This window comes from Pelodiscus sinensis, chromosome 1, assembly GCF_052426305.1.
Source record: "Pelodiscus sinensis isolate ZL-2025 chromosome 1, ASM5242630v1, whole genome shotgun sequence".
In the NCBI taxonomy this organism is placed as follows: Eukaryota; Metazoa; Chordata; order Testudines; family Trionychidae; genus Pelodiscus; species Pelodiscus sinensis.
The window spans coordinates 129,777,309-129,801,437 of record NC_143052.1 but is presented as its reverse complement, the minus strand read 5'-3'; the positions used below and the strand labels follow the sequence as shown (position 1 = coordinate 129,801,437).

The 24,129-nt window shown below is 43.6% G+C and overlaps 1 protein-coding gene across 5 annotated transcripts in view; it reads right to left on the bottom strand.

Annotated features, from left to right (window-relative positions):
* Positions 1-1,152: 1,152 nt before the first annotated feature.
* Positions 1,153-24,129, bottom strand: part of ETV6 (ETS variant transcription factor 6) — a 174,161-nt gene continuing 151,184 nt past the window's right edge. For all 5 annotated transcript variants that reach the window (XM_075901033.2, XM_075901018.2, XM_075901025.2 and 2 more), the window contains 3 exons: positions 14,066-14,208; positions 11,546-11,646; positions 1,153-5,027 (listed from right to left, as the gene is read on the bottom strand). In XM_075901033.2, coding sequence (XP_075757148.1) covers positions 4,922-5,027; positions 11,546-11,646; positions 14,066-14,208 — 350 coding nt within the window. In that variant the 3' untranslated portion in view covers positions 1,153-4,921. The remainder of the gene's footprint in view (positions 5,028-11,545; positions 11,647-14,065; positions 14,209-24,129) is intronic.

Sequence of the window (24,129 nt, the reverse complement as noted above, 5' to 3'; positions counted from 1 at the left end):
AGCCACAGCAGGGGTAGGTCCCAAACCCAGGTTGAGCCAGAACTGAGCTGGGCTGCTGGCCAGCCTGCTAAAAAATGTACTGGTTGGGAGGGGGAGGGGAATGCGTGTAGTATATAGCATTAACCTATAAGCTTTTGCTTATTGGTTAATTGGATAATTGACTGTACTATTACATCCCTAAATAGAACATATATCACCAAGGAGAGTAATAGTGGCCCAGTGAAATGGAGGTGCCTTTCTGCCAGAGAGAACTGAACTTTGCCTTCATAGCACCCAGTGTTTCTCAACCTTTTTTTTTAAATAAAGTACCCCTTTACAAAAATTTAATTCCCCTCAGTATCTATAGTTTTCAGGCACACACAATTTTTTTCTACCATTGCAACACATTTGTTTAAACAATTTAATTGTAGCTGGGTGGGCAATAACATTTTTGGGTGTAAAAAGTAGAAAAATAGGAAAGCGCTGTAAAACTTAAAACAAAAAATCAGTTTTCTCCAAATTTCAGTTGTGTTGACGTACTCTCCCCCCCTCCCAGACTTCTCTCAAGTACCCTTAAGGGTACTTGTACCACTGGTTGAGAAACACTGCCCTAGTCCGACCAAGAGACTCCAGTGGGGAATGGGTTCACCACGTGGTAAACGTGCAGAACATTAGCTGTTATGGTCCTAGATCCGCTGACTGCTGGGGTTTTTTGTGTGGACTTCAACAATACGTAGGCCAAATTGTCATCCCCAGACTGCTTCATGTGCTGTTTAACTGTTTATCTGTGTTCTTGAAAAAGGCTGAAAAGAAGATTCCTGATGTTACTTTAGCCTGTTCCTTCTCTAGGCCTTCTACATAGCGGCACAGGAAAACGTTGCTCCATGAACATGCAGGGTGGGATCCGTTATTAAGTAAGGGCAAAGTGTGAATGCTCTGAGGGATTGGATTCAAATTCAAACCAAAGGAAGCATGAAGGATCAGCCTCTTGCCACATGGGTTTGGCAATGGCAAGCCTGCTCTTTTCGTGATTGAAAACGGCTGCAGCATTCTGTGTATATTCCCCTGGTGGAAAAGCAGTTGCAACACAGCGGAACTGTACTAGCTCAAAGTTGCAACACAGCGGAATTATACTAGCTCAAAATCGCAAGGATTGGATCCACAAACTTGGCATTCTTATTTTTATATTAAAATTTTTTTATTGAGATGATGTAATTACAGGCATTTTTAAAAATTATTTGCAACTCACTGGCCCTGAGAATAGGCTTTTGTTTGTTTTCTTTTTTTACATTCATTTGATTCAGTCCCTTAACCCCACACCTTACTTTTTTTTTTTTTTTTTTTAAAAAGCCATTAATAAAAACAGACTAGAATTCATTTTAAAAATGCATTCTGGATTTGCACATGGTTGCAGTCATATAAAGAGAAATCATGAAGAATGCATGCTCGGTATTTGTCTGAGATCAGGGGTGGTTGCCATTACTTAGTGTTTATGCAGGTGGCCCTAATAGTGTTTTCTCAATGGATAGTCCTCACAAGGTTTAAGACTGCAACTGCAAGAAGGTTTCCTTATTGGCTTACAGACCTATTATCTCTGTCCTGCCCAAGCAGCATTGCCCCCCGCCCCTTCTGTTTGCAGAAGGATCTGGCTTGCTTAGATGTATAGCATGTTGATGGCAGGGGAGGGCTCTTTGTAACCACACTAGTTGAAGAAAAGGCCCATCTCCCAATGATTAAGGGACTCCTTAGAATCTTTCTCCCCTTTCCTGCTTCCCTTGGGGAAGTGAGCAGAAAGTATGGCTACGTGGCAGATGGGCAAATCCTACACTTGGAATTCAGGGGTGGAGGGAGGTGAAAAGGGCAAAATTCTTGTTGATAGTCTCATGACCATTTCCCATCTATCGAATATCGATAGTTCAGTCATGTTTTACCTACACTTCATATGGCTTCCATGTTTGGATCTCTCTGTAAGAGGGCAGTGAATCTGTTTCCTGCAGGTGCTGTAGAAGTCTTTTTTCAAACTGACTTGCTCCCAAGATCCCTAAGGATACCTCAAATTCAGATATTGCAAGTCCCTACAGTCTGGCAGGCTGTTTGGTCATGCGCTCCAGCTTTTCACACTCCCTCCCTTAGCCATTTAGATCTTGATAGAAAAATCAGAACACTATTGCCTGAAAAGTTCACCATGCTAAGGACCTGCTGGGAATCCAAAGACTATTTTATTCTTACTGGTTTGTCTGTGGTTTTTTCTTGGCAAAGCTATTCTTCACGAAGGATGTGAAGGAGGAAGTGGACTCTGAAGAGGAATGGGGCAGAGGGAGAGGTTGTCACACACCATAGTTGTATGACTCAAGAAAATTTCCAACACCAGAAAGAAAACTTATCTAAAAAATTTTGCAGTCTAGATTCTTTCTTGGTTCCTGCAGGTATCAATTACCAACTTTTGTCAAAGGCAAAAACTTCTCTGTTAAATTTCAGCCTGAGACAAGTGGATGTGTATTCAAGGTTCCTTACCAGCCTTACGGTGAGGAAGTTTCACCATGTTTGCCACCACAAATGGCAGGGGTGTGTGGACCAAATTGGCAAACTCTTCAGCACACACAAATCAACACCGGTTAGCAGAGCCCTTAAATACAAGAATTCTCCTCCTCCTTGTCCCAACCATGCCATAATGACAAGTTGGAGAAGCAGAGGGCATGAATGCTCAACACCTATTGGTCGAGATAAAAGAGCAAACTCTTCCTTCCTATTTTCACAAAAAGAAAACAAGAGTAAGGAATTTCCTTTCAACCTTGTTCATGTTTCCTTCTCCATTTCTTAGTTGCAGTCTCCCTTCTTTTTGTCTTGAGTTTTCTTAGTTAGAGGTTTGCCAACTCTGTGTGCTATAGCAAAAGCATAAGGGTATTTGCTCTCATAATCTAAGCATGAGCCTCAGCTCCTGAGAAGGGACTGTCACCTGTCTCCTTGAACAGAGCCACATTCTTTAGCTCGAATCAAACAAAAACAGCTCCCTCTCCCTTCAGTTTCAAGTCCATGGCTACAAAGCCTCAATTCCTCAGCACCTCTCCCTCTGAATCCTTTTCAGAGCCACATCAGGGAATGACGCGATGGCAATCTTCTCTTTTGCTGGTATTTGGTGCTGCTGTTCTTTGATGCAGAGAAAAGGCAAATGCCCAGTGTGGTGTAAACTAAGATTATGGAAAAAACAGTTCCATAAAGCTTGGGAGGGAAGATGTATTGACAGTCTTTCTTCATCTTAGGCCAACTGGGAAGGGTTTTTGTTCTAATTCCATGATGTGATACTCTATGCCCATTTAAAAAAGACCAAAAAAAAAAAAAAAAACAACCTGTCACTCTACCATAAGTGACTCAGCACACCTTGCAGTGAAATTGGACTACAATTACATAACTATACAGGGCACCACTCCTAACTAAGTGGAAAGTTTTCTGGAAAGCAACATTCGTCTTAAATATTTGGTGAAGATCAGGTGTTGTATCTGGACTTTTTGGTGGGACAGAGGTAATGATCCCTTGATTTCTTCCATTTCAGATTTCTAGGATCTACAAAAGAGATTTTATTAATGAACAGACACAGGTTTCCTTTCCTTTGGACATCACAGTGCAGAGAAAGTCCAATCTCCTGGTTGAAAACTTACTTGGAGCTTCTTCTTTCCCAAATGCATATTTTGCCGCTAATTTTTTTTCTTCACTAACAAGGGATGGCTGATGATGGGTCCATCACTTATCCTGAAACCACCAATGGGAGTGACCAATGTTACAAAGGGAAATAGTTTCTCTAGTCTGGGACGTAAAAGTCCATGCAGATTAAAGGAGCCACCCCTTCCTTGCCAGCCATCTAGGCCAGATTCTCTGTTCCAATAGTGGCAGGCAGCAGCCAAAGCTGCTCTTGCTCTATCGGCTGCATTCCAAACTGGGGCTGCCAAAACAAGAATGTCTGAACATTAAAAGGAGAACACAAGGAGGCTGCTTGTTTTGTTTAAAACCATGCTAAAAAATGGGCAAGCGGCGGAGTGATCTCTGGCTGGTCGAGATGCATTTGGGAGGGATGGAGCAGGAAGTTGGAGGCATCAAACAACCAGTTTCAGGATACCAGGATAGCTATTTGGTCTCTGGTTGTCCTCCACATATCTTCATGCTTCTGGTTTCGCTTTTCTATCCAGCAGTTCTGGCTGATCCTAGGGAGGCTTCTGAGTATTATAAGCAACTGTGGGTCTTCATCTTTTTTCCTTCCCCTCAAGGCATAAAAAGAACCCTTCACCTTCACCCTCAAAACTGCTAGCTGCTGTGGAAATCATGGCTACTTGTAATTACAAATATTTCAACCCTTTCTCTTGGATAGAAGACATGGACAAGAAAGCCCACACTGTCTCTGTGTTGCTTTTATTCAAAAGCTCCTCTGCTAGAGGAAGGGTGAAAGCCAGCATCAGTCTATTGTGTTGTGTCAGAGATGGTTCCTGTTTGTCATTTTCCCCTTCTTCCACAGAGCACTTAGGTGATTTGGTCCATGTGCCAACAGTTAATTGCCAGCCCAACATACACTGGTAAGGTGTCCCAGGATTGTAGCAAAAGATGACTTGAAAAAGCAAATCGTGGCATCTTGTCCTATATGAATTAAGAAAAGTCAAACTGCATGTTTATTAGGAAAGAATGAAACAAACAAATCAACAACAGGAAAATAAAAATGAGTCAAGGAAGACTCCGTAGGGACAACAAAGTAGTGCATGAGGCCAGGCTCTCTCTCTGCCACCTTGCTGCCGCCACCACTGCTGCCAGTTTGTTTGTGTTTTACTAAGGTGCTTCGGGTCCTGCATGGTCTTCAAGATAAGCACTGACCCCATATTCTGCTCCTGTGTTCTTGTTCCCCCTCCCAAACTCCTGCAGCCGTCTGGGCCAACATTTCTCCCACAGAGTGTTGGTTCTTTCAGCACTCATCCTCCTGATAGATTTGTTCATCCAGCTCCTGGGACTCCAGGTGCTCGAGGCGGTCTGTTCGGCCACTCATAATCTCATCTGGGGTCTTCATGAACCTTCGAAACAAAGTGGTCAGTCAGTCACTGGCTTTGCTCCCTTAAACCCTGCTATGAGCCACCCTGAGCTTTCTAATATTCTGCCACAACATCTCCCTAGTGACCAAACGTGTTTCGGTGTCTAATTTCCATTGAATCCAATGGACATTAGCCTCAAAGGTACTTACGGCCTCTGTGCTTTCTTCCCAGCATCCCAGTGGTTTGGGCATGCCCTGCCTCCCCTCATTCCCCCAGAGACTGATGGGCTGCCCCAGAACACAGTCAGAAAAGCATTTATTTATTTGTGGGTTTACACAGCCACACTCGAAAGAAAAAAAGCTCATTTCTACAGAAGGAAGATCACTTAATAAGCAACTTCCTCTGTTATTGCTGTTTGCTACTGTAGATACTTGTATTGAGAGGTGAGCGCTCTCTCCTGGCCCTGTCAGCTTCTTCTAAGGCTATAGCTTCTGATATCATGCTCCTGGGTTTATGGCAACACAGCCTGTTGCCATGGAAATGCCTACACTGTCACCAATTTGCCATGAGCAGCTGAATTGCTCCATGGTCACAGGGACTGCACAGCTTTTCAGTGTCTCATGCACTTCCTATCCTCTGCACATAGGAGAGCCCTGCCCAACAGGTGCTAGCTCGTCTGAGCGGTGGTCTCAGTTCTGTCCCAGCTTGGTGTCTTGACTAGCCTCAGTGCTGGTGGAACTTGGACAGAGAGGGTGGCGGACTCCACCTCTGAGGCTAGGTCTGCACTGGACCTGGAAGGTCGGCTTAAGGGACACATAGCTGGATTCAATGTACCATAAGCTGAGCTTGGCACCATTTCCACAGCAGGAGGTCAACGGGAGCAAACACTCCCATCAGCTTCTCTTACTCCTCATGAATCGAGGCGTTCCGACACCAAACGGAGGTTCCCTCAGCATTCTATTTAGCGGGTCCTTATTAGATCCACTAAATCGAATGCCAGAAGATCGATCTCCAGTGTGGAAAGTGGAGATGTGGCCTCGGTAATGATGCTGCAGAGACTGTTTGGATACCAAAGTAGGCAAAGGGAGAGGAGCCAACTGTACCGAGTGGGGTCTCCAGTGCCACATCCTCTACTCAGTGTCTGAAGAGTGGGAGAGGATGGCAGGGCTTCAGATCTCATCTTCCCTCATTGGCTTGCACCAGTGCATAGGAGAGTCTCATGTGGACTCACATGCAGACCTTCAGTTAAATGTACCAGTAGCCAGAGCAGGGAATGGATTGAGAGCCTCAGCCCTTAGCACTACTCTTAGTGCAAGTGGTGGGTAGCAGGTATATGTGCAGTGGAGCTTTAATTCTCAGCTCAGGTAGACCGCTTGGACAGTTAGCAAACTAAAACTAACATTGTAACCCTGGCAGCGTGGGTGGTAGGATAGGTTAGCTATGTAAGAGCCTTTGTATGTACTTAGGCAGCAATGCTGTGACTATGGTGTTATTTTCTAGCCTGGTAGCTTGGCCCGGGCAGAGAAAGGTAGGGGCCCGGGCAGAGAGAGGTGCATCCTGGAGGTGAATGCCTGGCTGCGACGATGGTGTCACCAGGAGGGATTCGGCTTCCTTGATCACGGGGTGCTCTTCCAGGAAGGACTGCTTGGCGGAGATGGAGTTCACCTTTCCAGGAGCGGGAAGGCCTTGTTTGGACACAGACTGGCTAACCTTGTGAGGAGGGCTTTAAACTAGGTTTGTCGGGGGCAGGTGAGCAAAGCCCACAGGTAAGTGCTGAATGTGTGGGACTGAGAGATGGGTTGGAAATGGGGGGGACTACGGCCTATAATGGCAAGGAGAAAGGAGGGTCAGGGCACAACAGGGAGGCAAGATCAAATCAGTATCTTAGATGCCTATATACAAATGCGAGAAGTATGGGTAATAAGCAGGAAGAACTGGAATTGCTAACCAATAAATACAACTATGATATCATTGGTATTACAGAAACCTGGTGGGATGGGACGCATGATTGGAATGTTGGTATGGAAGGGTACGGCTTGCTCAGGAAGGACAGACAGGGAAAAAAGGGAGGAGGGGTTGCCTTGTATATTAAAAAAGTACACACTTGGACTGAAGTGGAGACGAATGTAGGAGATAGCTGTGTAGAGAGTCTCTGGGTTAAGCTAAAAGGGGTAAAAAACGAGGGTGATATCATGCTAGGAGTCTACTACAGGCCACCTAGCCAGGTGGAAGATGTGGATGAGGCCTTTTTTAAACAATTAACAAAACTATCCAAAGCCCAAGATTTGGTGGTGATGGGGGACTTCAACTATCCAGACATATGTTGGGAAACTAACACAGCGAGGCACAGGCTATCCAATAAGTTTCTGGACTGCATTGGAGACAACTTTCTGTTTCAGAAGGTTGAAAAAGCTACCAGAGGAGAAGCTGTTCTGGATTTGGTTTTAACAAATAGGGAGGAACTAGTTGAGAACTTGAAAGTGGAAGACAGTATAGGGGACAGTGATCACGAAATAATAGAGTTCATGATCTTAAGGAAAGGTAGAAGGGAGACCAGCACAATTGAGGTAATGGATTTCAGGAAGGCAGATTTTGATAAGCTCAGAGAACTTGTAGGTAAGGTCCCATGGGAAGCAAGACTGAAGGGAAAAACAACTGAGGAGAGTTGGAAGTATTTCAAAGGGACGTTGTTAAGGGCCCAAAAGCAAACAATTCCGCTGTGTAGGAAAGATAGAAAATATGGCAAAAGACCAGCTTGGCTTAACAAGGAGATCTTGCACGATCTCAAAATAAAAAAGGAGTCGTATAAAAAATGGAAACTAGGACAACTAACAAAGGATGAATATAGGCAAGCAACACGGGAATGCAGGGGCAAGATTAGAAAGGCAAAGGCACAAAATGAGATCAAACTAGCTACAGGCATAAAGGGAAACAAGAAGACCTTTTATAAATACATTAAAAGCAAGAGGAAGACCAAGGACAGGGTAGGCCCACTGCTTAGTGAGGAGGGAGAAGCAGTAACAGGAAACTTGGAAATGGCGGAGATGCTCAATGACTTCTTTGTTTCGGTCTTCACCGAGAAGTCTGGAGGTGTGCCTAACGCAGTGAATACAAGCAGAGAGAGGGTAAGTTTAGAAGATAGGATACACAAAGAACAAGTTAAAAATCACTTAGGAAAGTTAGATGTCAGCAAGTCACCAGGTCCTGATGAAATGCATCCCAGGATACTCAAGGAGCTGATAGAGGAGGTATCTGAGTCTTTAGCTATGATCTTTGAAAAATCATGGCAGACAGGGGAGATTCCAGAAGACTGGAAAAAGGCAAATATTGTGCCCATCTATAAAAAGGGGAATAAGAACAACCCAGGAAACTATAGACCAGTCAGTTTAACGTCTGTCCCAGGGAAGCTAATGGAGCAGGTAATTAAGGAAATCATATGCAAACACTTGGAAGGTAATAAAGTGATAGGGAATAGCCAGCATGGGTTTGTGAAGAACAAGTCATGCCAAACTAATCTGATAGCTTTCTTTGATAAGATAACGAGCCTTGTGGATAAGGGAGAAGCGGTGGATGTCATATACCTAGACTTTAGTAAGGCATTTGATACGGTCTCACATGATATTCTTATTGATAAACTAGGCAAATATAACTTAGATAGGGCCACGATAAGGTGGGTGCATAATTGGCTGGATAACCGTAGTCAGAGAGTTGTTGTTAACGGTTCTAAATCCTGCTGGAAAGGGATAACAAGTGGAGTTCCTCAAGGGTCTGTTTTGGGACCCATACTGTTCAATATCTTCATCAATGATGTAGATATTGGGATAGAGAGTACGCTTATTAAGTTTGCAGATGATACCAAACTGGGTGGGGTTGCGACTTTTTTGGAGGATAGGGACATAATTCAAAATGACCTTAGCAAGTTAGAGAAATGGTCAGAGGTAAACAGGATGAGGTTTAATAAAGAGAAATGCAAAGTGCTCCACTTAGGAAGGAACAATCAGTTCCATACATACAAGATGGGAAGCGACTGTCTAGGAAGGAGCATGGCAGAAAGGGATCTAGGGGTCATAGTGGACCACATGTTGAATATGAGTCAACAGTGTGATGCTGTTGCAAAAAAAGCAAATATGATTCTAGGTTGTATCAACAGGTGTGTTGTAAGCAAAACTCGTGAAGTCATTCTGCCGCTCTACTCTGCACTAGTTAGGCCTCAGCTGGAGTACTGTGTCCAGTTCTGGGCGCCACATTTCAAGAAAGATGTGGAGAAATTGGAAAGGGTACAGAGAAGAGCGACAAGAATGATTAAAGGTCTAGAGAACATGACCTATGAAGCCAGGCTTCATGAACTGGGCTTGTTTAGTTTGGAAAAAAGAAGATTAAGGGGGGACATGATAGCAGTTTTCAAATATGTAAAAGGGTGTCACAAGGAGGAAGGAGAAAATTTGTTCCTCTTGGTTTCTGAGGACAGGACAAGGAGTAATGGGCTTAAAGTGCAGCAGGGGAGGTTTAGATTGGACATTAGGAAAAAATTCCTAACTGTCAGGATGGTCAAATATTGGAATAAATTGCCAAGGGAGGTGGTGGAATCTCCCTCTCTGGAGATATTTAAGAACAGGTTAGATAGACATCTGTCAGGGATGGTGTAGATGGAGCTTGGTCCTGCCTTGAGGGCGGGGGGCTGGACTCGATGACCTCTCGAGGTCCCTTCCAGTCCTATTATTCTATGATTCTATGATCACAACTAGTGTACATCAGTGCCCTGATCTGAGCTGCAAACGACACCTTCGGCTTCCATGCTGACGTATCAGGAGTAACACTGCGGGCACCTAACAATAGCGGGAAGGACAGAACCTGAGAACGCTTCAAGTTCTTTAATACCCACTTAAGTTATGACTCTCGCTTCCTACTTTTCCATTTCTTAGCAACAACTGAAATGACAAAATGGACTTCCCCCTTTAATCTCCCTTTGTCCTTTATGTAAAAAAACGATCAAAACAAAAACATTTAACTGAAAATACCATTTTCCACCAAAAATAGTTTTCAGTGTAAATATTTTGACTGGCTCTAGTTATTTCTTTTTCATATCACGTGAAAAAGTTCCAAACAAAACCCTGCCTGCCAGTTAAAATGAGGCACAGATCCACTGATGTCAATGGAGAAACTCCTAATAGCTTCAGGGTGATTTGTATCAGGCTCTAAAGTAGGATCACTTTCCAATGATCCTGCCTCAATAGATGTAGAGCTGCTTCTAGATAGTGACACATTACTGACATACGCACTCTGTATCTGCTGCCCACTACCTCTAGCAGTAGGTCCCAAACAGTGGGGTGTTCTGCCAGTACTGGTACTTTTGGTTTTGTGAATGACCCCCTGACATTCCTCTTCCTCTGTTCATTATAAACCTCTGTGTTGGATCTCCCACTCCATTCTGCTGCACATCTCCCAGTCCACAGTATATGTTGTATACCAGGGTAACTCAACTTTGGAAGCCCTGGGGGCCACAATGATCCTTACAGCACATGCCGAGGGCCGCAATTTAAGTGTGGCTGCATATACATGCAAATATAAATGAAAATATATGCAAATGGATTCTTTCACACTGATGGGCATGAATACAAAGATTAGGGCATGGGTTCCCAAACTGGGAAATTCCAAGGGGGGTGCGAAGTGACTCAGCCTGCCCCCCATCCCCATCAAGTTTTGCTGCCCTGTTCAGTTCCCTTTTTCCTTTTTTTTTTGCTCAACAAGTTTTGCTGCTATTTGGGGGGAGGTGGGAGGGGCATGAGGGTTTTTCAAAAATCAAAAAGGGGGGCGTGATGCCAAAAAGTTTGGGAACCATTGGATTAGGGCAAGACTCCACAACATGCGTTTAAGTCAGTTCTGCTGATATTCATAAAATGCAGTATTTACCTGATTTCCACCCATATGACAGCACTTTTAATGAGCAATGACAGTCCAGGAATTACTACTAAAGCACATATCAACAGAAGACTATTATATTGACTACTTTTTTGTTTTGGCTCCCACTCGCAGGCTGTGTGTTGAGCCCCGCATAAACCCAAACTGCACTGTGGGCTGCAGACAAACAGGCCATAGGCTGCATGCGGCCCACGGGCCACATGTTGAGTAGCCCTTTTCTAAACCATAGCAGAGTTCAGGGGGCACCAAAGCCTAATTCAGTGATCAGAAGATGGAGGTTTGGAGTAGCTTAACTTCCAATGTGTTGAGATCATGAGACCTCGGTTTTAATCAACCACCACTGAGACTTAGACTATGAAACCAAACGCGAGGCATGTAACCAAGGGCTTAACACATGATGCAATGTTCACCAGCGTCAATGGACAGTCTCCCAATGACTCCAATGAACACTACATCAGACTGTTGCGCAGTCCCTGGAAGGTGCAGACCCTTCAATGTGGAAGGCTCTCTCAGCTTTAACTCCATTGACACCAGTGTTACGTTGCTGGTAGCGGCACAGCTTGCTCAAAACTTCTTCCTGCTCTCATCAAAAAGCAATCACCTCAGGAGGAGAAGGGGAAAGAAAAAAGAGGAAGGATTACCTGAACAAAAGCCTTTGTCCTGGCTCCTTCCGGATGATATTTAGTTTGTAGTAGTGGCGTAGGGCTCTGGACATTTTCTCATAGGTCATATTTGTTCTGTTCTGTTTGTTCCAAAAAAAATCATTGAGAGACAATTACATACCCATTTCCTAATGTTGCAGGAGCAGCTATAGAAATACCACAGCTGGCTGAAACCCCCACGCTAGTTCAAGAAGCTACCTCCTCTATTCCTCTGCTGTCTATAGGCCCAGCCTGCCTCTCCAGCATTCATCACACACTTCTGTGTTTTTCTTTTCACTCAGAGTGATTTGAATGAGGAAGGCTTCCAAAAACCAAGATTTTTAAATAAGGCCACATTGGATTGTTCCCAACCAAGACCTTCATCACCAGGAGAGACTTCAACATGAAAGAGTGTTTCACCCCACGTAGGCCTTCTTTTCAATGAATGGCCTTTTGTGAAAGCTTCCAAACAGCTAATAAACTTTATGTGACAGCACTCCTTCCTGTTAAAGGTGGTGTTCCTCTGGGCTTCCCCTCTATTAATTAGTTCATGTTTACACAGCACTTTGAAGCTCTAGCAGCTGTTTCTCTTCTCACTTTTTCTGGTGTAAATCAGGAATAATTCCATTAATGGGTACATCTGTTTACACTGCAACGTCCCCTCTCCACACACACACACACACACACACACACACACACACACACACACACACACACACACGGAATCTCTGCTCAGGAGAGGGCTCTCACTGGAAAAGTAGGAGCTGCACTGGCAGACTGTCACAGGTTTGAAATAAGATACGCTGGCACAGCTGTGTGTGGGAAGCTTGCATTACGCTTGCCCGTTCCATGCTGTACACCAGCGACTGCTGTCAGTCTCTTTCTTAAATGATCCCAGATCCCTCACTCTGGTTTTGTTTCCCAAAAGGCCCCCTGCTTGAGTATGAGACTCCTTCTGTTTGCCCACTTCCAGTGAGAGCTATGGCTGGCTCGGTGATGCCTGAGGGAAGGCTCCTGTGGCAAATGAAAGAGTAAGAATGGCAGTGTTCTGCCTGGAGAAGCTGGGGTGTGTTCCCTTAAGCCTGTCTGAAGCCAGCAGGCTCACATTCCCACCAAACCAGCAGAGGAGTTATTCCTTACAGCCTCCCTGCGTTGGCAGACCGAGATTTTCAAAAATGGTGTAGGGTTGCCAGATGCCTTCACAAAAAATCCTGACCAGGCAAACTGGTTGAGCAAAAAAAAAAAAGCTGCCGAGCCTTTAAATTACCCCCACCCTCGCTGCCAGCCTTCCATCCCTACCAGACGGAAGGCCAAAATACTGAACTGTCTGGGTGAAAACTGGACACCTGGCAACCCTAAAAGGGGGGTGGGAAGGGTCAACACTTTTTGAAAATCAGGCTCCTTTAAAGGGGTCTCAAAGTTGGACCCCTAAAACTGAGGCATCCAAATCTCCAGTCACTTATCAACATGTGCAGCCTACGTAACAGAAATGTAGCCCTGCACCAACACCAGACGGCAAATGTGATTTCTCCTGCTTGGTGCCGCTGGCTTTAAAGCAAGCAAATCAGAATCTCTCTCAGATAAGGAAGATTCTAACGTTATTGTGTGTTGTGTTTATTGCAATACAATATTTACTCCTCTCCTGCAATAGCTGTATTAGCCACGCAGCAAGGAATGCTAAGCAGCTCAGGCTTTGGAAAGAGAAAACAGGCGACCTGTCTCCAGTCTCAGACAAGACCCTAAATAGAGATTTCTATTAAATTGTTACCCTGTTGTTTTCCTAAGAAAGCCCCATACCAGACACTCTGGTCTTTTGCAGAGATCACTTTAGCCCAGGAGTTCTCAAACTTCATTGTACTGTGACCCCCACTTTTACCACAAAAATTACCAGACCCCAAGGAGGGGGGTCTGAAGCTTGAGCCTGGCTGAGCCCTGCCCCTAGGGGGAGAGGGAGGAGGACAATTCCTTGCTTCAGCCCTTGGCAGGGAGCCTGTAAACTGAGCCCCACCACCCAGAGCTGAAGCCGTCAGGCTTCAACTTTGACCCTAGGCCATGGGGCTCACACTTCAGCTTTGGCAACTGGTGGTGGGGTTTGGGCTTCAGCTTTAGGCCCCAGCAAGTCTAAGTCTGCCTAGGCAATCCCATTGAAATGGAGCTGTGACCCACTTTGGGGTCCTGACTCACAGTCTGAGAACTGTTGCTCTAGCCTGAGCCCCCAGTGGGGATCAAACCTGAGGAGGAATGACATACTTTTAGAAAGCAGAGTCATTACAACCAGTGTCCATGTCATTTTCTAGCTAAATGTTGCTACTCCCAAACTACCAGGCTCTTTATATAATGCCTGGCTTTCTGTGATCCCTGCTGTTGAAGGTTGGATGCTTTAGATATGTAAACTGTTATAAATAGAATGAAAGATTAAACCTTTCCATAAGTATTTTACTTTCTCTTATTCTCTTCAGTATTTCTGAATGAACTCCAGAATGCAACATTCCCTGGGAGGAAAACCCCACCACTGCTTACTTTGTGGTTTCCCCACAGTCGGGCCAGCCCGTTGGGATCTACTATCCGAAATATTTTGGATTCTTTGTCCTCCCATCGGATGAAGTTTTCGTACCGGCTGTCAGAAAGCAGCTGATAGACGTAATCCCAAAGCAGTCTGCAGTCTGTGAAGAGAATCAGAAAACACCATTCAAATACTTCTAAGAGGGATGAATTTTGAGAGCTTTCAGATCAGTGTGCAGTGAACCCCACTTATGGCCTCATTTCTCAGACTTTGATGCTCTTAGGATGAAGCAAGATGGCAGCATCCTGAAGTAAAGGGCTGGATCTCTCCTGGCTTATTTATATAAATTGTTATGGGCTACAGAAGCTTTTATCGCTAGTCGGAATATCTCAGATCAATAATGACTGAAAGTTGTTCCCAGTCCACAGCCTATGTGAAATGAGAGGCTGGTCTCAGTCTTGTTTCACACAGACAAGTACCCATATAACAATAACTACTGACACAATTAGCTCTAACCATCCCCTTTGTTAGTTGTCTCAAATCAGAGAAGCCATGGAACCTGAAGCCAGAGAGACTAAACTATATCCCTTTTGCACGTGGTAACTCCTCCAGATCAGCGCGAAAGCGAAGTGGTAGAAGCATGCACAATGTGATCCCTTTCCTATAGAACAGAAGAGTTCAGAGTTCTATACTATTAATTTAAGACCTTTCACCAGTTCTAAATTGGTTGTAAAAACTTAGCAACTGGAAAGCACTGTCATTGTGTGAGAGCTAGCAAGAGGTTAAACACCTTCTGTTTGGACAACCAAATTAAAATTTCCTCCTGGGAAACACTCCTTAGGTCACTAACAGACAGTTTTGCTACGTCTACACTGGTCCCTTTTCCGAAAGGGGCATGTTAATTTCACAGGTCGTAATAGGGAAATCCACGGGGGATTTAAATATCCCCCGCGGCATTTAAATAAAAATGTCCGCCGCTTTTTTCCGGCTTTTAGAAAAGCCGGAAAAGAGCGTCTACACTGGCCCCGATCCTCCGGAAAAAAAGCCCTTTTCCGGAGGATCTTATTCCTACTTCAACCCCCCCATCACAAACAAACAAACAAACAAACAAAACCCAACCCCAACAACAAAACACCATGAAAATGAACCTGGTTCAATGGTTAAAATACAGGATAAGGGAGCAAGAGAGCTGGGTATTAGATACAAGGGTATATCTACACTGCGAGCTTCTTTTGGAGTATGCTTTTCCAGAGGATATCTTCTAGAAAAACTTATTTTGAAATAGAGTGTCCACAATACAGGGAAGCCTCAAAATTAGTCCAAAGCAGGTTCTCCTAATGTGGATGTGCTATCTTGACTCAGAGCCCCAGGAAGCACTGGGGAGGAATAACTTTAGAATGGCCCTGGTGAGGGGCTGTTTTGACATAGCAGCAGTGAAGTGTCTACACACGCCCTCTTCTGAAAAAGCTTTTTAGAAAAAGGGCTTATTCCTCGTGGAATGAGGTTTACTGCCATCGGAAAAGGCCATCCATTATTTTGACTTTTTGTTGAAATAATGCAATTGCAATGTGGATGCTAGTATTGTTTTTCCAGAATAACGGCCGTTATTCCGGAAAAGACGGTGCAGTGTAGACACACCCAAAGCTACACATGGCTCACTTCAGCATGTCATTCTCCTCCTGTTCGCCTTGGTTTCATCATCTGTTAAAATGTGTGTAATAATATGCTGAGTGGGAGAACTTATAATGGGGGTATTACTAATTCATGTGAGTTGTGTTAAAAATGTCTAGAGATATTTTTAGTAGTATTTCCCATTTTAGAAATTCTGGGAACATCTTTGAAACCTGCACAAGTTCATAAACCAGAATTAACTTTGCCAGTGCACTCTCTATAACCTGACACATAAGGGATGCTGTGAGGAAAAAACCATGCATCGAGAATGGACTACGTGTCACACAAATGACAGTAGTTATTTAGGGAAACTAATCCCTACACGCACAGCACCTGGGTGCACCTCTCTTCACTAACTACAGCGTCCAATGCAAGGTCTCTGCCCTAATATTCCAATCTGAATTTGGGATGGGCTCTGCCTGAGAGGCTGACTCATCTTCTGTGACCAGGCCTCCCACAACTGGTATGCATCACTAGAAAAATGAAACTTAGCATGCTGACTGATACAACAAGGCTTCTGAATGTGGGATAGAGAGGTTTGAAAATTTTCATCATAGGGATTTTTTGAGGGGGGATGAGGAATAGCTCTTTAAAAACATTTTTTTTCCCCAGAAAATTCTTCATTCCATTTGAAATTTTCTGTTTGGTGAAAAATAATAATTCAGTTGTTCATTACAAACTGGAGTATTTACACAGAACATTTCAGAAGGAAAAAACGTAAAGAGGTTTTTTCATAATTTCCCCCGCATAAGAATGGGAATGCTCTGTTTTTCATAACATGGACATCAAACTCACACTGGAAATAAGAGCAAGCTGCAGGCCTTCACAACTCTGGTACTTAAATGGAATACATTGCTGTAGGATCTGACAACCTCACAGTCTTTCACATATTTCTCCTGTGAGGCAGGGCAGTGCTGCTATTCCTATTTGTATAGCTAGAGAACTGAGGCCCAGAAATACTAAGGCTTCTGATGGAATAAACTCTCCCATTAATTCCTCTCGCTCTTCTCATTCAGATGGAGTACTGGAGTCAAGAGGAAAGTGATTAATAAATTGACCCCGAGTGGATTGATCTCCACAGCGTTGATCCTTCCAGTAGGGGAGACAAGCTTGAGGGTACTTATCTCTCCTCGTTCATTGTCTAGGGAGTGTAGGTGCCTAACTCTGCTTTGTCTGGATCGAAGTTGTTCCAGTGATTTTCTAAAGCACCATGATGCTCAATGCTGTAATGCTTAATTCCCTTTGTGGATCCCATCCTGAGGGACTGCTGGGAGGTCATATACGAAATCTGTGGCTGAGCAGGGAATTGACTCTTAGCCTCTTAAATCCTCAGTTAGCACCATAACTACTGCATGATCCTTCTTCTCATGAACGCGTTACAAAATCCAGTTCCTCAAGCTCCTTTTCTGTCAATAATTCTTCACATGCCAGCACAGCCTTACTTTTTACATTTATAACTAATTTTAAATTAAATGTCTTATTCCAGTTTTCTCTTGCAGGCAGTGAAGGAGGAGAAATTCTGTTTCTGAATTTGTTCTGTTTAGGCAATTATTTGAGAAGTGTCCATTTAAACTAGGGAGGAGGCCCATATAAGTACCTAGTGACACAGATAATTCATTACTATTTATGAAATAATTTGAACTTTTTCAGGGAAAGGCACCCTGGCAAAAAAAAGTGTCAAAATACAGAGTCCTAATTGAAAACGAGTCTTCCCCTCCACCGTATTTCTTTTCTCAGTTTCAACTCCCCTCCTGGCTCCGATGTCCAAGTGCATTGTTTTTACCCTTGTTTGATCATTAACAGATATGATCCACCCTGTGGACTACAAGTTATTTTCTATATCAATTGCAGTATGTTTAGCAATGCAACCTGCCTATTTTAGCACCTTTTCCACTAACTGAGCATGTATCCAAGGTGAACATACACATGCACCTAACAGAAAGCTTTTGAAAGTTGAAAAGCTAATGGAAAATGATGAGGGCGGGCTTTTATGAGGGTAGACTCCGCATTGGTCTAACACTGCTCCTAGAAGCTGATTTCAATGGAAGTGAACTTAGGTCAACAATCAGCTCTTCCGAAAAGTCTTCCCTGAAGTTGTATGGAGAAAATCCTTTTTAAATTATATTCTAGAGCAAAATAATTCTATACGGTTGCAAGAATTACTGAAGAGGAAAAACTTTTATCCCTGAATTCAACACAGTGAGGGTATGTCTACACTACCCTCCTAGTTCGAACTAGGAGGGTAATGTATGCATACCGCACTTGCTAATGAAGCCCGGGATTTGAATTTCCCGGGCTTCATTAGCATAAGCGGGGAGCCGCCATTTTTAAATCCCCGCTGCTTCGAACCCCGTGTAGCGCGGCTACACGGGGCTCGAACTAGGTAGTTCGGACTAGGGTGCCTATTCCGAACTACCGGTACACCTCATTTCACGAGGAGTACCGGTAGTTCGGAATAGGACCCCTAGTCCGAACTACCTAGTTCGAGCCCCGTGTAGCCGCGCTACACGGGGTTCGAAGCAGCGGGGATTTAAAAATGGCGGCTCCCCGCTTGTGCTAATGAAGCCCGGGAAATTCAAATCCCGGGCTTCATTAGCAAGTGCGGTATGCATACATTACCCCGCTAGTTCGAACTAGCGGGGTAGTGTAGACATACCCTGAGGTTATTTCAGTCTGTTGTATCCTTTACAAGAAGCTTTAGATAGGACAGGGGCACAGGAATGAGGGTAGGTCCACACTACCGTAGTAAGTCGACCTATAGTATTCAACTCCAGCTACATGATAACATTGCTGTTGTTATCATGTTGTTGAGTTACTGCAGAGTATAGATGTAGCCATAGTGTGTGGAACATTACCACTTCTGGGCTTTGACAAATCCTGACAACTGTTGATCATGAGGTCTGTGACTCTGCTGATGCCTGGCTGACCCAAAATTGTACCTATAACCTTGATTTCATTTTTTTGTATTTTTTTAGAATCTTTGTTAATAAGACACATCTATTTTCTGAGCCATTTTGAGTGGGTACAGACTTCATGTATCTTGAACAGTATTCATTTTCATTCATGGGATTTCTGAGAGTAATCTAACGTGATATGTTGGAACAGTTTTGTTTTCCAATTTCTTTTATTTTATACAAATAATCATATATGGTCAATACTTGCTCCCATTGAAGTTAAGGGGAAAACACTCAGGGTGTGTCTAGACTACAGGGTTTTTTCAAAAAAAGTGGCCTTTTTTCGAAATCCCCCCCCCAAACCCAACCTTTCCCCTGTGTCTAAACTGCTGTTGCAGTCTTTCGAAAGTAAATCGAAAGAATGTGGCAGTTTTTTCAACCGCTGAAAACCTCATTTTATGAGGTATAACACCTTTTTTTGAAAGTGCTTTTTCAAAACAATGCGCTATGCAATGCAAACTGTGCTTTTTTGAAAGAGAGTATCTAGACTACCTGGGAGCTCTCTTTTGAAAAAGCAGTTTGCTTTTTCGAAAGTACTGATTGTAGTCTAGACGCTCTTTTTCTAAAGAGGCTTGCAGTCTAGACGTAGCCTCATTGTCTTAAATACAAAGGATTGAGCCCCAAAGTAGGTTTTTACCCCCCCCTTCATCCATATTACATGGTAAAGTAATTAAGAAATCAGTGTAGTTAAGGCAACCTATCTTTAGGGTTGCCAGATACTTTCACAAAAAATACCCAACATGGCAGCAAAAAATTTGATAGAGACAAAAAAAAAAAAAAAAAAAAACCCACCCAAAAGCCACCCCCACAAAAAAGTGTCACTGTGCCTTTAAGTCCCCACGCTTTCCACTCCCGCTGTCCCTGCCAGAGGCAGCAGAGGAGGAATTTCCCAAGCAGCCTTCCATTTGAGAAAAACAGAAAATATATTTTCTGGTTTTTTTACCGGACAGAGGCCACAAAAAACAGATTGTCTGGGCCAATGCTGGACACCTGGCAACCCTACCTAGCTTTATACACAAAGCAATAGGACCATGGTTTATTTTCTGTAAAATCTATACAATTTCTCTAAAAGAGCTTTTCTGTACAAGAGGCTTTAAAAATATGATATAGTATAAAATTTTTAACTGGGAATGGCTGAGGATGATTGACATAGGTCACTCTGCCTCTGCCACACAAGCTCATTGTAGCAATCCCAGTAAAAGATTTGTGTCACATATAGTCTTGTGATCTGAGTTCTGTCACAGGCTTTCACTGTGACCCTTGGCAAGTCACTTATCCTATCTGTTGCCTCCTTGTCTCTATCTGCAATATGGGGGATGATAGTATTTCCCTTCCTCACAACCTTAATAAATTGACATTTGCGGCTGCTCAAATGGAAGCCATTACAGCAGTACAGAAGTAGACTATATTTTATTTGCAATATTATCTAGCTATATCTCTGCATGTATGTATTCTTGGATATGTGTGTGAATGAGCTGTCAGATGTAAACCCTTTCTAAAATATATTAAGAGCTGATAGCAAAGCTAGTGAATCTCCCATAGATTTGTAATACGGTTTCATATTGTACTTAAAACTTGAATGTCATTTGGGCATTCTGAATGTATGGTCAGCCTTGACTACTCAACACTAGGGGCTGAAGACTGTAACTTGTGACATTAAAGAGGGACTTTTGCGTGAATTTCCCAAATGGTAACTGACCAATAACCCTGATGGCACAATAACTAGGTCATTCTTAAATATGCAGGTAGTAGTACTAGTAACTGAGTGAAGCTTCTTGGGTGCACAGAATACAGATTTTCACTAGCTTTATATGATATTTCACTAGAGGCAAGTAAGGGAGTCACTGTGATGGTACTGTATATCCCATGGCCGAGAAACAGAGTGCTCTCTTACATGTTGTTAAAGAGAGATATTTCTATTCCCACCCATATTTTATACAGCAGAGCAGTATAGATTTATCACAAGGACGTCGATATGGCTTTATAGAAAAACAGATCATGCCCAAGAAGTCATCAAGTCCAGTCCCTTGTCCTCATTGCAGGACTAAGCACCATCTATGCCATCCCTGCTAGATGCCTATCCAACCTGCTCTTAAATATCTCCAGTGATGGAGATTCCACAGCTTTCCTAAGCAATTTAGTCCAGTGTTTAACCACCCTGATAGATAGGAAGTTTTTCCTAATGTCCAACCTAAACCTCCCCCACTGCAACTTAAGCGCATTGCTTCTTATCCCAAGCAATTGGCTGATGGGCCTTGTCCTAAGCAAGTTGATGGGAAATGCTTTCCCCTCGATACAGCATAGTGTAACCACTGTGGTAATTGGAGCTAACAATGTCAACTTCAGTTATTCACATGAGTGACGTTACAGAAGTTAGATCAATTTACAGTGGCAATAAAGACTAGCTCTCTGTTTTTAGCTTAGGATAGCTCACTCATGTTAATTACCCCGGGGGCAAAAACAATACACCTTTTAGCTCTGAACATAAAGACCTTAGTTCACTGTATTAAACACTACCCTGCTGACACCATTCTCAGTACTGGGCCAGCTATCCCTGGTGGGAGGAAATCTGTCAACATAGTGTTGAAAATTGTGTTGGCAGCCAAAGTCCTGTGTGCAGTCAGGCTCCTGCACTGTTACAGTGGTACAGCTCTGTCCTGACTTTTCAGAAGTGTCCCTCATATGCAGATGAAAGGAAGACCAGAGATTTGTTGCTTGCAAGACAATTTTACAGTATCGCTGTAAAATCCTGTTTAATTAGTTAACCGGTGACCTAATTAAATGGGGGCATATAGGGGCTGCCCTGGCCAGGCTCCACCCACCGTGGTCCCCGCAGACCATTAACCCATTAACCATTCACATCTCTAGTTTACAGCATACATCTTAATTGGCACAATGAAGTTAACACTTTCACTTGCTCAGCTGCAAGGTGAGTTGGAGAAGGGAGGAGCAGCAATCAAAGCTGACAGCTAAGTACATAATTGAATGGAAAGCCTGAGGGCTTGTCTTCACAGGGAAAGTGACTGAAATAGCTATCACAGTGTAATTATTCTGCACTATCTCCCTGCATAGATATTTTATCGCAAAATAACACTGATTTTTAGTCCATTCATAAAGTACAGTAATTATTCCAAAGGAAAATCGCCTTCATTCCAGAACTGTGTGCCCACACCAGGGAGTTATTCTGGAATAGCTATGTCAGTCAGTCTGCCCCTTGTAGACAAGTTATTACTAAAAGGGGAACTGAAGGGCTTTTAATCTGCTGTGACTTGAATCCATGAGTCTGAGTTTCTGCTGTAAGAGTAGACAGCAACACAACCACTCTTTCTGTCATAGGGCATTGTATGCCCTTGATCATCCTGACATTTTACTTCCCTGTGCCTCAGTTTCCCCAGTTTGTAAATTGAGAATAATAACAAAAGGGTATTGCGAGGATTAATTCATTATTACTTGTAAAATATTTGGAAATCTTTGGGCACAAGGCACTATAGAAATGCCATGATCTAATTAGGCTTCATCAGCATGTAAAAACAAGTGTGTTTGGAGATCTAGACACAGGTGCAGAGAGGTTTAGAGCATTTTACGATATGGTGTATCTCAGGGGCCTGCGGCCCAGATCCAGACCGCCAAGCTGCTGGAACAGGCCCATGGGCCGCCTTGCTAGAACCCTCAGGCACAGAGCAGCCAGCCGCTTCAGAGCAGCCCCAGAGTCTGTTTCAGGGTCCTGCAGGGCTGCTGGCTGGGAGCCGCCTAGGTAAGCGCCTTCTGGCCACAGTCTGCCTCTGGCACCCCATACCCTCCCTCACCCCTACTCCCTACCCTAGGTTACCACCCAAACCCTCTGCACCCCCTGTCATCCAGTTCACAACTTCCTCACAACACCTGCACTCCCTCCTAAATCTCTTCCCCAGGCCAAAATCCACTCCTGTACCCATACACTTCCCATACCCTGCACCCCAAACCACTGCCCCAGATCACAACCACCTCCTTCACCCAAACTCCCTTTCAGGACTCCACACCCCCTCTTGCATCCCAGTCCCCTACCCTGAAGTCTCTTCTGCACCCAACTTCTTCCCAGATCCCACACCCCTCCCACAGAAAAGTGTGGCCCTTGACCACTTACCAAAATGTTGGAGTGGCCCTCATCAAAAATTATTGCTCAGCCCTGGTGTAGCTGGACCTTCTATTCCCCAACAGAAGCTAGATCTTCTCTTCCCCAGCATCTTCTACGACTGACCTACTATGTGACTATAAAAGTGAGTACATCGATCTCATCTTTGTTTCCATTGCCCCTCTGCCCTGGCTACTTAGTCTGTGAGCTCTCTGAAGGATTGTCACTCTCATTGTGTTTATATAGTAGCTAACACAATGGATCTTTTAAAAAATAATAAAATAACAGATACCGATATTGGCCTTGATTCTGATCTCACACTATGTATATGCTTATGACTTCAGTGGCGTTATTCCTGATTTACACCAGTGACAGTGAGAAATATACCCATGTTTTGCATAAATGGAAGATAGGTAGACCTGAGTTGCATGTAAAGTAAGGCCTCTTTACCCTTTTGGTAGCATAATGGGACCTTAAATAGAGTGTAAATGCAGCATATGACGACTTAAGGACCCTTTACCCTGTCAGAGCAGCACAAAGGGGTCTTATGCAAATGAGAATCAGGTCCCACAATTTTTAAATGTTTGCTGAAAAGCGACAGTGTTTTATCATCAGTCAAATTAATATTTTGAAAAATGATATTATACAAAACGTGTATAACAGATGAATCATCCCGCAAGTGGAAGTCATTTTTTTCTCTGACAAACCATCCAGCATTCTATTGATTGAGTTTCTGTAAACAGGATGTTTGTGCATACTGTAATGGCAAAGGAAAATAGTGTTTTCTTTTCATCAACAAATAACTGTGTATAGATGTTTTTCTTTTTTTAGGGGGAGATGGAATGTTACATTTTAAATGAGGAGAGTTTAGGGCCAAATTCTGCTCTGATTTGCACCATTTGCATCCCCATGGTAGTGTGAGGATGTAAGCCAGGGTAAAGTTTAAAATATCAGAAGCCACATTCTAAATATGTGTCTGTTTTGGGGCTGACATTTTTTTCCACGAGGTCTCTATTTTAACAGCCTCATTTGCAGACTTCCAGCCTCCATGGGTGTGCAAAGAGCATGCTCACACCTACACAGACATTTGTCTTGCACTTGCACCTACACACAGAGCAAATGGCCTCTTCCATCTGCACATACAGTGACACAATGACCACAATGACAAATCCATTTCCCCATAAAAAAATAACGTTTGCCTAGACAGACAACTGTGGGTTCAGAAGAACAAGCCACCGTCGGAAGGTGTTCTGAAGGTGTTTGTCCTTTTTTCACATTATGCAGGGATAAGGCCCTTGTCTATTTGTTAACAGCCGAGATGACCTCTCCCCCCTGCTTTGTTGAC